The following is a 14,100-nucleotide window of genomic DNA, read 5'->3' as shown; positions in this document are numbered from 1 at the left end:
CCAAATCAAGCATGGGCACTAGTTCCCAGAGAGGACTATGTCCAAGCTAAACTGTTTCTGCTGTGTCTTGTTCAGTGTTTTTGTTCTTAAGGCAAATGGACATGTGTATTTTTATCTCTCCCATAACTCAAACAACTGGAGGGATTTTTGCTAAAACCTAAAACAAAATCCACCTCCGGGCAGGGACTAAACATGGAAAACGCAAGACCTAAGCCAAAATTTCAGAAAGCCATAAGGATATGAAGCTGAGATTATATCAGAAAATGTTGCAATTTTAACTGTAGCAGATGTGGACAGTACGTACTATAATAGATATGCGGGTGACATGTTTATACGAATACCACTACAATTCACTACACTGCTGATCTAGCAACCTATGGATTATTAATGAATACAGTAACTGGTCTGCAACAATTTGCTACATGTTATTTTAAAAAATAGGGATTATATTTTTATTCATATTTGAGTACTTACCCCATTATTAGAACGTCCACCTGTTCTGACAGCACCTGTAAATTAATGGACATGTTCAAAAATTAAATCCACATTAGAGGTAAGCAGCTGGAGTGAAGTGGTGCTCATGAAGGTAAGAAATTAACACCACTGAGCCAGGCATTTTGAAGGAAATTCTATGAAAGCTTCTTCACTGCTCTGCCAATATACCTCAGTCCCATCTTGAGAAACTTCTGCTATTTAAATCCCTTGAACCTCTCTGTGGAAAAAAGGAACTGTTGATTGTCTGTGATTATGCAGGGGTTTGAGTATTGGGTAAATATCCCCAAGGGAAAGGGAAAAAAAAACAAACCACACATAGGGTTTAAACTAGGAAGGTATGCCAATAGGACAATTTACATGCCTGAAGTTATGCACATGAGCGGAAGGCCTTCATTGAACTGGAGCCTCAGACCAGACAGTGATACTTTTACCCTTAAATTTATCACACAAAAGTAGAGTACTGCTTACAAATAAAATATGTGGCACAAACTTTTCCTTCTTGTGCTAAAAGATATCAGATAAATTTGTTCCTTATGGTAAAGGATAAAATTGTAGTTTGCAAAAATCAAAATACCTGCTAAACTCTGCAAAGCTGAACTATATAGCACCCTAACAGGTTCAAGATTCCACATTTAAAAATAATCTCAACTTTATTCGAAAACACAAACCTGACATGTGTTCTTTAATGTTAGATTCTAAGATACTGCATTTCATAAAAATGTATCAAAATAAGTCATTTATAAAATCTTTCTAAAAATCTAAAATCAATCAAAAAATTACCTTTCGTTCCTCCTAAATCACCTTTGTGTTTCTTTGTCTCCTTTAATATTTGTTCAAACTCAGCTGTCATCTGGAAATCGTACACAAAGATTCTATGTAGTGTGCATATTTTAATTTCTTTTCAGATTACTCAAATTTTGTGTTAAAAATATAGGCTAATCAACAGGAACAAAAGCACCTTCTAGTTAGCAATAACTACCCACTACTGATTAAATCATAAATTAACACCAGTGTTTTTTATTTTAAAAATCCCTCATCAAAACTCTACTTTTCTGAGAAGACTGTACGTGTATAGGGTTCTGCAGTTTTGTATCAGTTTCATCACCTTGTCATTTTGGCCCAGACCCTCAAATGTATTTAGGTGTCTAACTCCACTTGATTTCAATGGGAGTTAGGTACCTAAACACTTTGAGGATTTGTGCCTTTGTGCTTTCTGAATCTGTCATCTTCATTAGTTTCCTAGACTGTAAACTCCTCTGGACAGATACAGATTTTGTACAGTCCTAACCACATTACCACAATTCAACATAAGAACAGCATTTTCCCTACAGTAACAATTCTGATTTGTAAACCTGTATTAACAGAGGATGGTGACTAATTTTTTAACAGTCTTTAAGTAGGTCTCCAAATAGTAATTTTTCAGTAACATAAAGACATGGCAATATAGGTATTTGAGTTAGCCTCTAAAAATGTTGCACTACTTTTAAATTCTGTTAATTGGAGACAAAAGAAAAGTACACTATACCTCTGCTGGCAAACAATTTTTTATAAGTTTTGCTAAGCAGCCTCTTGCAAGAATAGTACTGGCTGATGGCCGGTTCTTGGGATTTCTCTTAAACATCTGTTTTATTAAATAATGAAGTTCGTAGGAGTAATGAGATGGAAGTGGATTGTAGGATCCTTTACATATCTTAAGGATGAGATGTTTCCAGCTATTGGCTTGAAACTAAATTTGAAAGAAATTAATTTTAAAGCCTTGAAAGCAAATATGAAGGGAAAGAAAAACTGACATAACGGAAGAGCAATGTTAACGTTTAATTATTTCTACAATAATGCATATTATGTAATTGTATGCTATCTGTTCGGCCAACGAGTTTTGAAAACCTCAGGTCTCTACTGCTACTAGGGCAGATATTTACCTTCCTGCCTTTTGTCACTTAAACAGTCACGAACACTGTTTTTGATAGTTAGTCAGTTAGTACTACCTTTGTAAGTAGTATTTCTGGTAATGATGTAATAGTGACAGTTTATTTCTTGACATTGTAACTGTAATCATGGATGTAAAGCCTTCTAGACATGAAACTTCAAGGAACAACAATATTTTGGGAGAACTTGTGGCACCTTAGAGACTAATAATTAACTTAGGCTTGAATAAAGACTGGGAGTGGATGGGTCATTACACAAAGTAAAACTATTTCCCTCCTGTTTATTCCTCCACACTGTTCCTCAGACGTTCTTGTCAACAGCCAGAAATGGCCCACCTTGATTGTCACTACAAAAGGTTCCACTCCCCCCCCCGCCCCGCTTTCCTGCTGGTAATAGCTCACCTTACCTGATCACTCTCGTTACAGCGTGTATGGTAACACCCATTGTTTCATGTTCTCTGTGTATATAAATCTCCCCACTGTATTTTCCACTGAATGCATCCGATAAAGTGAGCTGTAGCTCACGAAAGCTTATGCTCAAATAAATCTGTTAATCTCTAAGGTGCCACAAGTACTCCTTTTCTTTTTGTGGATACAGACTAACACTGCTACTCTGAAACCTAAAGAAAAGGATAGTGGTCAGGAAGGCATAGCTCAGTGGTTTAAGCATTGGGCTGCTAAACCCAGGGTTGTGAGTTCAATCCTTGAGGGGTCCACTTAGGGATCTGGGGCAAAAATTGGGGATTGGTCCTGCTTTGAGGAGGGGGTTGGACTAAATGACCTCCTGAGGCCCTTTCCAACCCTGATATTCTATGATTTTAAGGATAGGTGATAAAACAGAAAATATCATAATGCCATTATGTAAATCCACGATATGCTCACACCTTGAATACTGCATGCAGTTCCGGTCACCCCATCTCAAAAAAGATGTATTAGAATTGAAAAAAAGTGCAGGGAAGGGCAACGGAAATAATCAGGAGTATGGAACAACTTCCATAGGAGGAGAGACTAAAAAAAACTGTGACTGTTCATCATAAAAAAGAGACAACTAAGGAAGGATATGATAGAGGTCTATAAAGTCACAAATGGTACAGACAAAGTGAATATTTACCCCTTCACATAATGTAAGAACTAGAGGTAACCCTGTGAAATTAATAGGGAGCAAGTTTAAAACAAAAGAAATACTTCTTCACACAACACACAGTTGATCTATGAAACTCATTGCCACAGGATGTTGTGAAGACCAAAAGTATAACGGGTTCAAAAAAGAATTAGCTGAGATTGGATGACAGGGATGGATCACTAGAAATTGCCCTATTTTGTTCGTTCCCTCTAAAGCATCTGGCAAAGTCCACTGCGAGAAGACAGGATACTTGGCTAGGTGGAACATTGATCTGAACTTCTATCGCCATTCTTATACGGTGAGCGTTTTGTTAAATATATATTAATTTTCTACTTGTTGTCTGTCAATCAGTTTTTTAAAATGGAATAAAACTCAATGAGAAGAAAACACTTAGAAAACCTATATGTGTAATTACCAATTAATCCATCTGACTTAATCTAACTGCTAATGAAGTTTCAGAGTTCATTAGTACTTGAAAGGTTATATAACAAAATTAGAATTGTTCTGATACAAATAAGCACACTTACCGGATGTTTAAGAGTACAGAGCTCATATAAAATGCATCCCAGGGACCATATATCACTAGAAATATATATAGTCAAAATAGGAAGTAGTTAACCAACAATTACAATTCAACGTCACGTTTAGCAGAAGTTATGTTAATCGTTCAACTGTTCAACTAGATGCAAATAAAAAAATATATTTAACTTAAAATGAACAGAAATATTCAGAGAATATAATATAATATAAAACTGTGTGCGTGACCCTAACAGCATCCCAGTACAAGAGGGCAAGGGGCTCTCGGATATCTGGTACAGGTTTCAGCTGGCTTAACCAGTTCAGTGTACCTCCAATTTATTAATGTCAAACTGTATCTGATGTGTGTCACCTAAGGTATCATTGGAAAACTAACAACACACTGATAATACTCTTGTGGGGTGTATGTACAGTAAACACCCAAGGGACATTACAAATGTGAAGGAAACATGGAACTCAAATGTATTTACCAGGCAAATCTGAGGAGGGGGTAAACAGGTTACTCCCAGACAAAAGGACAAGCCAGGTGTCATCCAAGTCAATAAGCAATCATATGTCAAGCGGCCATTCATTTGCATGGGGAAGGCAGGAACAGATCTATTTGCATTTTAGCAAATACCAGTAGGGGAAGAAACCAGCATGAAACTTCCTTCAAACAGCAGACTCCATGTCTCCTTCCTCACAGCTTGAATGAACTTTATTTGGGGGGAAGCAGGAACTTTCACAAGAATCTATGTCAAAGGTTCACTGGATTATAAGAGAGAGTGGAAGAGAATTCCAAGTTATCTTTCACCTAAGACAAAGGAACTGAGCACTTTGTCTTTGCGGAGAGATCCTGACCAAGGATGTTGCGGGGGGGAGAGCCATATTGCTGGAAGGAGGTGTGGTAAGAATCTTGCCTTGAACTAAGACCACAGTTTTGTTGTCTTAGTCTTTAGCAAGAGTTTTTCCACGGTTACTTGCTTGTAACCATTCCTAACGCTATGCTTTATATTTTAACTCACTTAAAATCCTAGCTCCTTTTGTTAATAAATTTGTTTTACTTTTAATCTAAACCAACCCAGCTCTGTGTTTGAATTAAAGTGACTGTTAACACCAGTTAAAGTGACAAGCTGTGCATTTTGTCTCTTTAGAGGAGCAAACGAACCTTATTATTCCTCTGAATGGTTCCGGAAAGGGCTGGACATTGCCAAGCACATGATTTTGAGAAAATCTGAGACTCTATGTGTTGGAGTCACCTCGTTAGTAGTAACCAAGGTTGATGGATACCAGAGTGGGGCTGGGATGTAACAAGCAGACTACTGGAATTAGAGTGCTGAGCTGGAATTAGAGTGCTTAACACAAAGACACACAGTATATTTGTCTGCCGGCTGTCGGTGTTCAGGCAGTGAGCTACAGCAGCAGAGAATTTAAGGCAACCACAATTTCAGGGCAGGCAGTGACAACCATTCACTAGTCTGAACTGCATTGTCCCAGAATAAGACTACGTGTTTATCTTTTTAGGTAATGCTTGCTTTAGGTAAGGTCTTGCTTACCCTATCTGATCAGGAAACAGACTAAGAAAACTCATCGATAAGTAGTGGAAGCCAATCTACAGTGGAAGTTCTCTTTTCGTTAGTAGCATTTCTCCTGACTGACTTAGTGCAGCAAAATTACTCATGCTCATTGCAGCACACACGCTGCAGCCAGCACAGGCAGGCACTCTCCCACCAGGCTGTTTCATAATACATCAGCCATTTGCAGCATTGCCAACTGTCACAAGTAGCGATTCTGACCACTACTGGAGCTTATCTCAGGAGAGTGTAAATCCCCCTTTAATTGGCTGCCTTCCCCATTTTCCCATCTCCTGGGGAAGAGCACCCAGGGAGGGTTGCTTCAGGAAACATGCAGAGTTCTCCCATCAAGAAGGCAACAATTGACACCATTCTCATAGGGGGAGGAGGGAGGAGCAAATAGAGCCCAGAGGCTCAAGACAGTTCTGCTTCCCCCTCCCTCATGTGAAAAATAGATCTGTCTGCTCTATGTTCTTGACATGGGAAAAGAGATGGAAAGAACCATGGAGCTGCACCCCCCAGACCTGGCAGAGGGGGCTAAAAAAATCTTGGAGTTGTAGGAGGAGCAGAGATGCAATGACAGGCAAATGGCAGATGTCTGATCTGAAGAAGTAAAGCTGACTAGGGACGTCACGACTAAGGACTACAGTAGAACCTCAGAGTTACGAACACCTCGGGAATGGAGGTTGTCCGTAACTCTGAACAAAACATTACAGATTTCAGCCACTGGCGGGAGGGTGTTTGGGGATGCAGCCATGGGGGGGCAGGGGGCGATGTCAGGGATCCAGGCGGGGAGGAGTCAGGGCTTCCGACCCTTGGGAGCACCAGGGCTCAGGGCTTCAGATCTGGGGGGAGTGCTGCGGCTCGGGGCTTCAGCCCCGTGGCTCTGCTCCCGGTTTCAGCCTCGCAGGGAGCACTGGGGCTTGGGGCTTCAGCCCTGTGGTTCTGTTCCCAGCTTCTGCCCCGGAGGGGGGGCAGGCGCCGGGGCTCTCGCTACAAGGGGAGAGCTGGTTTTGAGGGGGGTTTTTGCGTCTCCGCAGCTGCCTGATTACTTCTGGTTCTAGAGGGTGTCCAGTTGATGGTAAGTCCGGAACGCTGATGTTCTTATCTTTGAGGTTCTACTATACATAATTAATTACTGGGCTGCGGGACGGGCAGATGTGCCCCCCCAAATCCCAAGGTGGGAAACAGATTAAAATGTGGGGGTTTGTGTAGAAGATGGAATCTCTGCACCATCAGTCAACCAGTGAGAGCTCCTGGAATGGGCAAGGATGAATTTGGAAGAGCTGGTAACACTAACTGCCACACACCCACAATGGGGGTGGGCTGGAGGAGTTCAAAAAAATCAAAAGACAGACTGAGAAACACAATCTCATCTTTAAAACAAATTCTTATAATCTGGGGGGGTCTGAATCATGATCTTTGAACTTTTGGGTTTGACAGTATAGCACTTGAAGCTATTCAAGTGAGGTGTAACCTAAGCCTTCCCATCTGAAAACTGAGATAATGACCTCCAAAATACTCCCAAACTCCACAAGAATAAGCTCTAAACTAGAGTCTTCCTGATACATGGATCGGTCACCAAGCCAATCTGTAGCACAAGTATTAAATAATATATTACAATAATGCATCGTCTTTTGATCACTGATTAAATGCCTACCTTTTGTTGTTGTATGGCATGTTCTCCCATATTTCTGGAGGTACGTAATAAGGAGTTCCCACGTATGTACAAGCATATGCCATTGGACTTGCCAAACAAAAAAGAAAAGCCATATGAAAAGCGATAACATAAGCTTTCTGTAATATTTAAGCAATGGTAACAAATATAGTTTAGATCACTGAATCCAGGGGCAATATCTACATACTTTGTAAGAAGACGTGCAGATCCAAAATCTCCCAATTTTACTTTTCCATTTTGAGTGAGAAAAATATTCTGCATTGCAAAAAAAAAAAGGGGAGCAAGAATTAATGTACTTAAAAGTTGTTTTCTAACAAATGTTTCTGCATTGCACACTATATAGATAATATGGTGATGGACACTTCAGAAAGGCTACAGATAGAGATTTTATCTTCACTGTACCAAAATGAATCCTCATATTCCCCCTGCAAGGAAGGTAAGAACTATCCTTAATCTACAGGGGAAATTGAAAGGTTAAGTGGCTTGCCCAAGGCCAGAGTCAATAGCACAGGAAGAATAAGAATTCAGGAATTCTGAATCCCAGTTCTGTACTCAAACCACTATCCCACACCTCTTTCTGAGTTGCTAACTTTCCTTTAGAGAGTAGAGTAATCATAGAATCATAGCACTGGAAGGGACCTCGAGAGGACCTCTAGTCCAGTCCCTGCACTCATGGCAGGACTATGTATTATCTAGACTATCCCTAACAGGTGTTTGTCTAACCTACTCTTAAAAATCTCTAATGATGGAGACTCCACAACTTCCCAAGGCAATTTATTCCAGTGCTTAACCACCATGATGATTTTTTCCTAATGTCCAACTAAAACTCCCTTGCTGCAATTTAAGCCCATTGCTTCTTGCCCGATAATCAGATGTTAAGAAGGACAATTTTTCTTCCTCCTTCCTACTACCTTTTATGTACTTGAAAACTGTTATGTCCCCTCTCAGTCTTTTCTCCAGACTAAACAAACCCAGTTTTTTCAATCTTCCCTCATAGGTCATGTTTTCTAATAATTTAATAATTTTTGTTGCTCTTCTTTGGACTTTCTCCAATTTGTCCACATCTTCCCTGAAATGTGGCACCCAGAACTGGACACAATACTCCAATTGAGGCCTAATCAGTGCGGAAGAATTACTTCTCATGACTTGTTTACAAACATTCCTGCTAATACATCCCAGAATGATGTTCGGTTTTTTTGTAACAGCGTTAACACTGTTGACTCATATTTAGCTTGTGGTCCACTATGATCCACAGATCCCTTTCCACAGTACTCCTTCCTAGGCAGTCATTTCCCGTTGTGTATGTGTGCAACTGATTGTTTCTTCCTGGAGTACTTTGCATTTGTCCTTATTGAATTTCATCCTATTTACTTCAGACCATTTCTCCAGATCATTCTGAATTACAATCCTATCCTCCAAAGCACTTGCAACCCCTCCCAGCTTGGTATCATCCGCAAACTTTATAAGTATAGTCTGTATGCCATTATCTAAATCACTGATGAAGATATTGAACAGAACCGGACCCAGAACTGATCCCTGCGGGACCCCACTCATTATGTCCTTCCAGCATGACTGTGAATCATTGATAAATACTCTCTGGGAACGGTTTTCCGAGACGATGAAACAGAGAAGATGAAAGGCAAGATATGTATAATGTTTGTCATTTCAACCCCTCCATTTTTATTCCTTCCCTTAAATTTAAATTGTCTACAGCTAGCCACAAGTAAGTTGCTATCATCAAGGATTTGGGAATAGAAGCAAAATGATAGATATTAAGACTGCAGCAACTTTGAGACCACACTTTCATTTAAATGAGTTCTAATCTGATAGTTCGATTAATCTAATACTCTCATGCTGGGATAAAGAATTTAAAATGAACACAGCACTCAGGGAATTAGACTATCCCAACTGGAAGAGGGCTGTTGGCAACTTGTAATAACAGCTATTAAAGTTATTCCAATCACCTTGGACTTGATATCTCTATGCAACACACGTCTGTCGTGAATGTGCTTCACTCCCAGGCACATCTGTACAAACCAGTGAAGTATCTGAAAAAAGTGACGAAAAAGTTATGACTATACAAATGCACGTGTTATTCAAACTTTATTGGTGGAATGAAAAATGGTAAGACAGAGCAAAGAACAAACAAGTGAACAGTGTCAACAACCTCCCAAGATGGGAATTAAAAGTAAATCAGGCAGAAATTTAAGGTGACCTCTAAGGCTGTTGATTAATCGCAGTTAACTCAAAAAAATTAAATCGCAATTAAAAAATTATTTGCGATTAATCACACTTTTCATCTCACTGTTAAAACAATAGAATACCAATTGAAATTTATTAAATATTTTGGATTTTTTTCTACATTTTCAAATATACTTATTTCAATTACAACACAAAATATACAACGTGTACAGTGCTCACTTTATATTTTTTTATTACAAATATTTGCACTGCAAAAATGGTAAAAGAAATAGTAGTTTTCAATTCACCTTATATAAGTAGTGTAGTGCAATCTCTATCATGAAAGTTGAATTTACAAATGTAGATTTTTTTTGTTACATAACTGCACTCAAAAACAAAACAATGTAAAACTTTAGCGCCTACAAATCCACTCACTCTTACTTCTTGTTCAGCCAATTGCTCAGAAAAACAAGCTTGTTTACATTTACAGGCGATAATGCTGGCCGCTTCTTGTTTACAATGTTACCTGAAAGCGAGAACAGGCGTTCTCTAGCACTTTTGTAGCCGGCGTCACAAGATATTTATGTGCCAGATGCACTAAAGAGTCGTATGTCCCTTCATGCTTCAACCACCACTCCAGAGGACATGCATCCATGCTGATGATGGGTTCTGCTCGATAACGATCCAAAGCAGTGCTGATGAACGCACGTTCATTTTCATTATCTGAGTCAGATGCCACGAGCAAAAGGTTGATTTTCTTTTTTGGTGGTTCGGGTTCTGAAGTTTCCGCATTGGAGTGTTGCTCTTTTAACTCGTCTTGAAAGCATGTTCCACACCTCCTCCAAGATTTTGGAAGGCACTTCAGACTCTTAAACCTCAGGGCGAGTGCTGTAGCTATCTTTAGGAATCTAACATTGGTACCTTTTTTGTCAGATCTTCGGTAAAAGTGCTTTTAAAATGAGCAACATGTGCTGGGTCATCATCCAAGACTGTTACAACATGAAATATATGGCAGAATGCGGGTACAACAGAGCACGAGACATACAATTCTCCCCCAAGGAGTTCAGTCACAAATTTAATTAAATGCCTTTTTTTTTTTTAAACAAGCATTATCAGCATGGAAGCATGTCCTCTGGAATGAAGCAGCCAAAGCATGAAGGTGGCATATAAACATTTAGCATATCTGGCACGTAAATACCTTTCAACACTGGCTACAAAAGTGTCATGCGAATGCCTGTTCTCACTTTCAGGTGACATTGTAAATAATAAGTGGGCAGCATTATCTCCTGTAAATGTAAACAAACTTGTTTGTCTGAGCAATTGGCTAAACAAGAAGTAGGACGGAGTGGACTCGTAGCCGCTAAAGTTTTACATTGTTTTGTTTTTTAGTTAAGTTATTTTTTGTACATAATTCTACATTTGTAAGTTCAACTTTCACAATAAAGAGATTGCATTACAGTACTTGTATTAGGTTAACTGGAAAATGCTATTTCTCTTGTTTTTTTACAGTGCTAATATTTGTAATCAACAATAATAATATAAAGTGAGCACTGAACACTTTGTATTCTGTGTTGTAATTGAAATCAATATATTTTAAAAATGTAAAAAATATCCAAAAATATTTAAATAAATGGTATTCTATTATTGGTTAATCGCACAATTAATTTTTATAATCACTTGACAGCTCTAGTGACCTTCTATTAGACTGCGTTAAGATTTAACTACTAAAGATATGTGACATTTCAATATGGCAAGTAAAACACTCATTGCTAGTATAAATAAAGCTGGACTGCCAAAGAACCCTGTTCCTGTAAGACATTTTACAGGCACTCCAATTATAATTGTATAATTAAATTAGAATATTTAAACTAGGCACAAACGTACTTTAAATGTACTTTGTAGGGGTCTTAGGGATGCTCAGCCAATCTAACTACTGAATTAGATAAACATTTCCTGACCCTCTAGTTTTAACTAAAAAGATGCCTCCAAAATGGAAAATATTAGTCATTATAAATAAACAAAGTGTAAATGAAATTGGGTGGGGGTTACATATTTCACTACTTTTCATTAAGTTAGTATTTGACTCTGTGGATACCTCCAACTGTATCACAGAGTGTTTCAAAAAAAGGAGTACTTGTGGCACCTTAGAGACTAACAAATTTATTTGAGCATAAGCTTTCATGAGCTACAGCTCACTTCATCGGATGCATCCTCATGACTGGACTTTACAAAAACTAGACAAGCCATCTACAACACACACTTTGCTTCTCTACAAAAGAAAAAGGACACTAAGCTCTTGAAACTACTACATGCCACAAGGGGCCACAACAGTGGTTCCCTTAACCCACCCAGCAATATTGTTAATCTATCCAACTATACTCTTAGCCCAGCAGAAGAATCTGTCCTATCTCGGGGCCTCTCCTTTTGCCCTTCCAGCCCCACGAACATGATACAGTTCTGTGGTGACCTAGAATCTTATTTTCGACGTCTCTGACTCAAGGAATATTTCCAACACACCTCTGACCAGGAATGCATCCGATGAAGTGAGCTGTAGCTCACGAAAGCTTATGCTCAAATAAATTTGTTAGTCTCTAAGGTGCCACAAGTACTCCTTTTCCTTTTGCGAATACAGACTAACACGGCTGCTACTCTGAAACCTGTCAGAGTGTTTCACTCACTGTTCATTTGCAGTACAGCCTCATAACTTTACTTCATGATCCTTTAGATTTTATTTTAAACTATTCCTTAGATACTTGGAAGCAAAAATACAAATCTCACCACGTTTTACACAGTATGTATGTGGTCTGTGTACGTCTCTCAAATAACTCAGGTTTATCTTGTTATTACTGAAATTGCCCCAGCCTAACCATTGTTCAGACAAAAATAATGTCACACACACACTGAAGGATTTCTTTGTTTAATTTCAAGCAGGGTTTTTTTGTAGATTTTTGTATATTTTAAATTTGTTTTATAGGACATTGGCTGCTGGTAACCAAAACAGCCCTCAAAGATAGCTGTTTCTGAAATAACTAAGAAGATTATATCTACATATAACCTCAATCTTGAATAGATGGGGCCTGATTCACCAGGCCCTGCACCTTGTTTAGTCACTTACACTAGCATAAAGTGACTGTAAATCACTACCATTCTGATTTGATAGCATTTTACATCCATTTTCACTGGTGCCAATGACTACAAGGTGCAAGGCAATGGAAAATGAGGCCTGAGAGATGTACTTCAGTAACAGGCTTCCCTAGTTTCAGGAATCTCATGCACTTCTGAATTTAGATGTCTCTGTCTACCGGCAGGTAAATCACACATACATGTGATTTTACCTGAAATTGTCATTGCACTGATGTTGATACATATAAACCATACAGATATATGCACGCACATAGACAGCAGCACAGTGAATTTTCTTTTATATCGAACCATGAACTGCTACTCCTGAAAGTGATACTTTAACAATCAAGGTTGTCACACTTGGGGTAGTAGTTGTCTGACATGTTGCCATCACTCTCCAAAGTACCATGGTTAGTGCTGCTTTTTGGGGAGCAGCACCAGAGGAAAACAGTAGCATCACATACCTCACACAATACTAAGGAAGGGCATATTTCGAACACCCTTCAACTACCTCGCAGGTCATTTATCTAACATCCTGCTCATTTTCAGTATATATCATTTGATGATCATCAGTTCACATGAAAAAGTATTCTTATGTGGCTGCGTTTAATTTATTTCTTTTTCTTACCGTATCTTCAGGAAACAACTTTCCTCTTTGATATTTAATCTTTTGCATTAGATCTCCATCATCACAGTATTCCATCACTATATACAGATGTCCATCAGCTAAATTTTAGATAATTTAAGATTAATTAGTAATTTCATTAGCATGCTAAATGTATCATTGTTATTATATAGCACTAACAATATGCTATGTATTTACAGATAGGTATAAAGAAAAAAATCCAGGCCCTGCCAAAAGCTTGCAAGCGAAATAAGAGCTTGCAGTCTAAATAATGCAAATAGATACATTCTGAAAACCTATATATTTACCTTCAAATGATTCCTTATAAGCAACAATATTTGGGTGTTTCATTTTACTCAACAGAATAGCTTCCTTCCTAGAGTTCTGTACATCACATGGAGACTGAAAACACATTGTATAATAATCAATTATACAAATGTTGCAATAATAAATCTTCATATATACTACGTCATTTTCAAAACCAGAATTACTTTTGAAGCACTAGATTTCATTTTATTTTCTTCAACTGCTTTAAAAAGCCATTCATTTAGAAACTTTAAAACACCATCCATTATTGTAAAATTAATAAGTGAAAAATAGCACATTAAATAAACTTCCCCGAATTGTATCTCTAGAGCAGTGGTTCCCAAACTTGTTCCATCACTTGTGCAGGGAAAGCCCTTGGTGGGCCGGGCCAGTTTGTTTACCTGCCACGTCCGCAGGTTCGGCCGATCGTGGCTCCCAGTGGCTGCGGTTCGTTGATCCAGTCCAATGGGAGCTGCTGGAAGCTGCGAAGGCCGAGGGACGTACTGGACGCCGCTTCCAGTAGCTCCCATTGGCCTTGAGCAGCGAACCGCGGC

The 14,100-nt window shown here is 38.8% G+C and overlaps 1 protein-coding gene across 7 annotated transcripts in view; it reads right to left on the bottom strand.

Annotated features, from left to right (window-relative positions):
- Positions 1 to 14,100, bottom strand: part of NEK3 (NIMA related kinase 3) — a 28,741-nt gene that overhangs the window by 9,324 nt on the left and 5,317 nt on the right. For 2 of the 7 annotated variants that reach the window (XM_043504459.1, XM_043504458.1), the window contains exons 3-11: positions 13,549 to 13,642; positions 13,244 to 13,341; positions 9,276 to 9,359; positions 7,499 to 7,566; positions 7,294 to 7,380; positions 4,071 to 4,125; positions 2,021 to 2,221; positions 1,276 to 1,345; positions 475 to 512 (exon numbers count right to left, since the gene is read on the bottom strand). In XM_043504459.1, coding sequence (XP_043360394.1) covers positions 475 to 512; positions 1,276 to 1,345; positions 2,021 to 2,221; positions 4,071 to 4,125; positions 7,294 to 7,380; positions 7,499 to 7,566; positions 9,276 to 9,359; positions 13,244 to 13,341; positions 13,549 to 13,642 — 795 coding nt within the window. The remainder of the gene's footprint in view (positions 1 to 474; positions 513 to 1,275; positions 1,346 to 2,020; positions 2,222 to 4,070; positions 4,126 to 7,293; positions 7,381 to 7,498; positions 7,567 to 9,275; positions 9,360 to 13,243; positions 13,342 to 13,548; positions 13,643 to 14,100) is intronic. The other 5 variants (XM_038386806.2, XM_038386811.2, XM_038386813.2 and 2 more) reach the window with 3 other exon arrangements.

Source organism: Dermochelys coriacea, chromosome 1, assembly GCF_009764565.3.
Source record: "Dermochelys coriacea isolate rDerCor1 chromosome 1, rDerCor1.pri.v4, whole genome shotgun sequence".
In the NCBI taxonomy this organism is placed as follows: Eukaryota; Metazoa; Chordata; order Testudines; family Dermochelyidae; genus Dermochelys; species Dermochelys coriacea.
The sequence above is the reverse complement of the archived record's forward strand: the minus strand, read 5'-3'. Positions and strand labels throughout refer to the sequence as shown.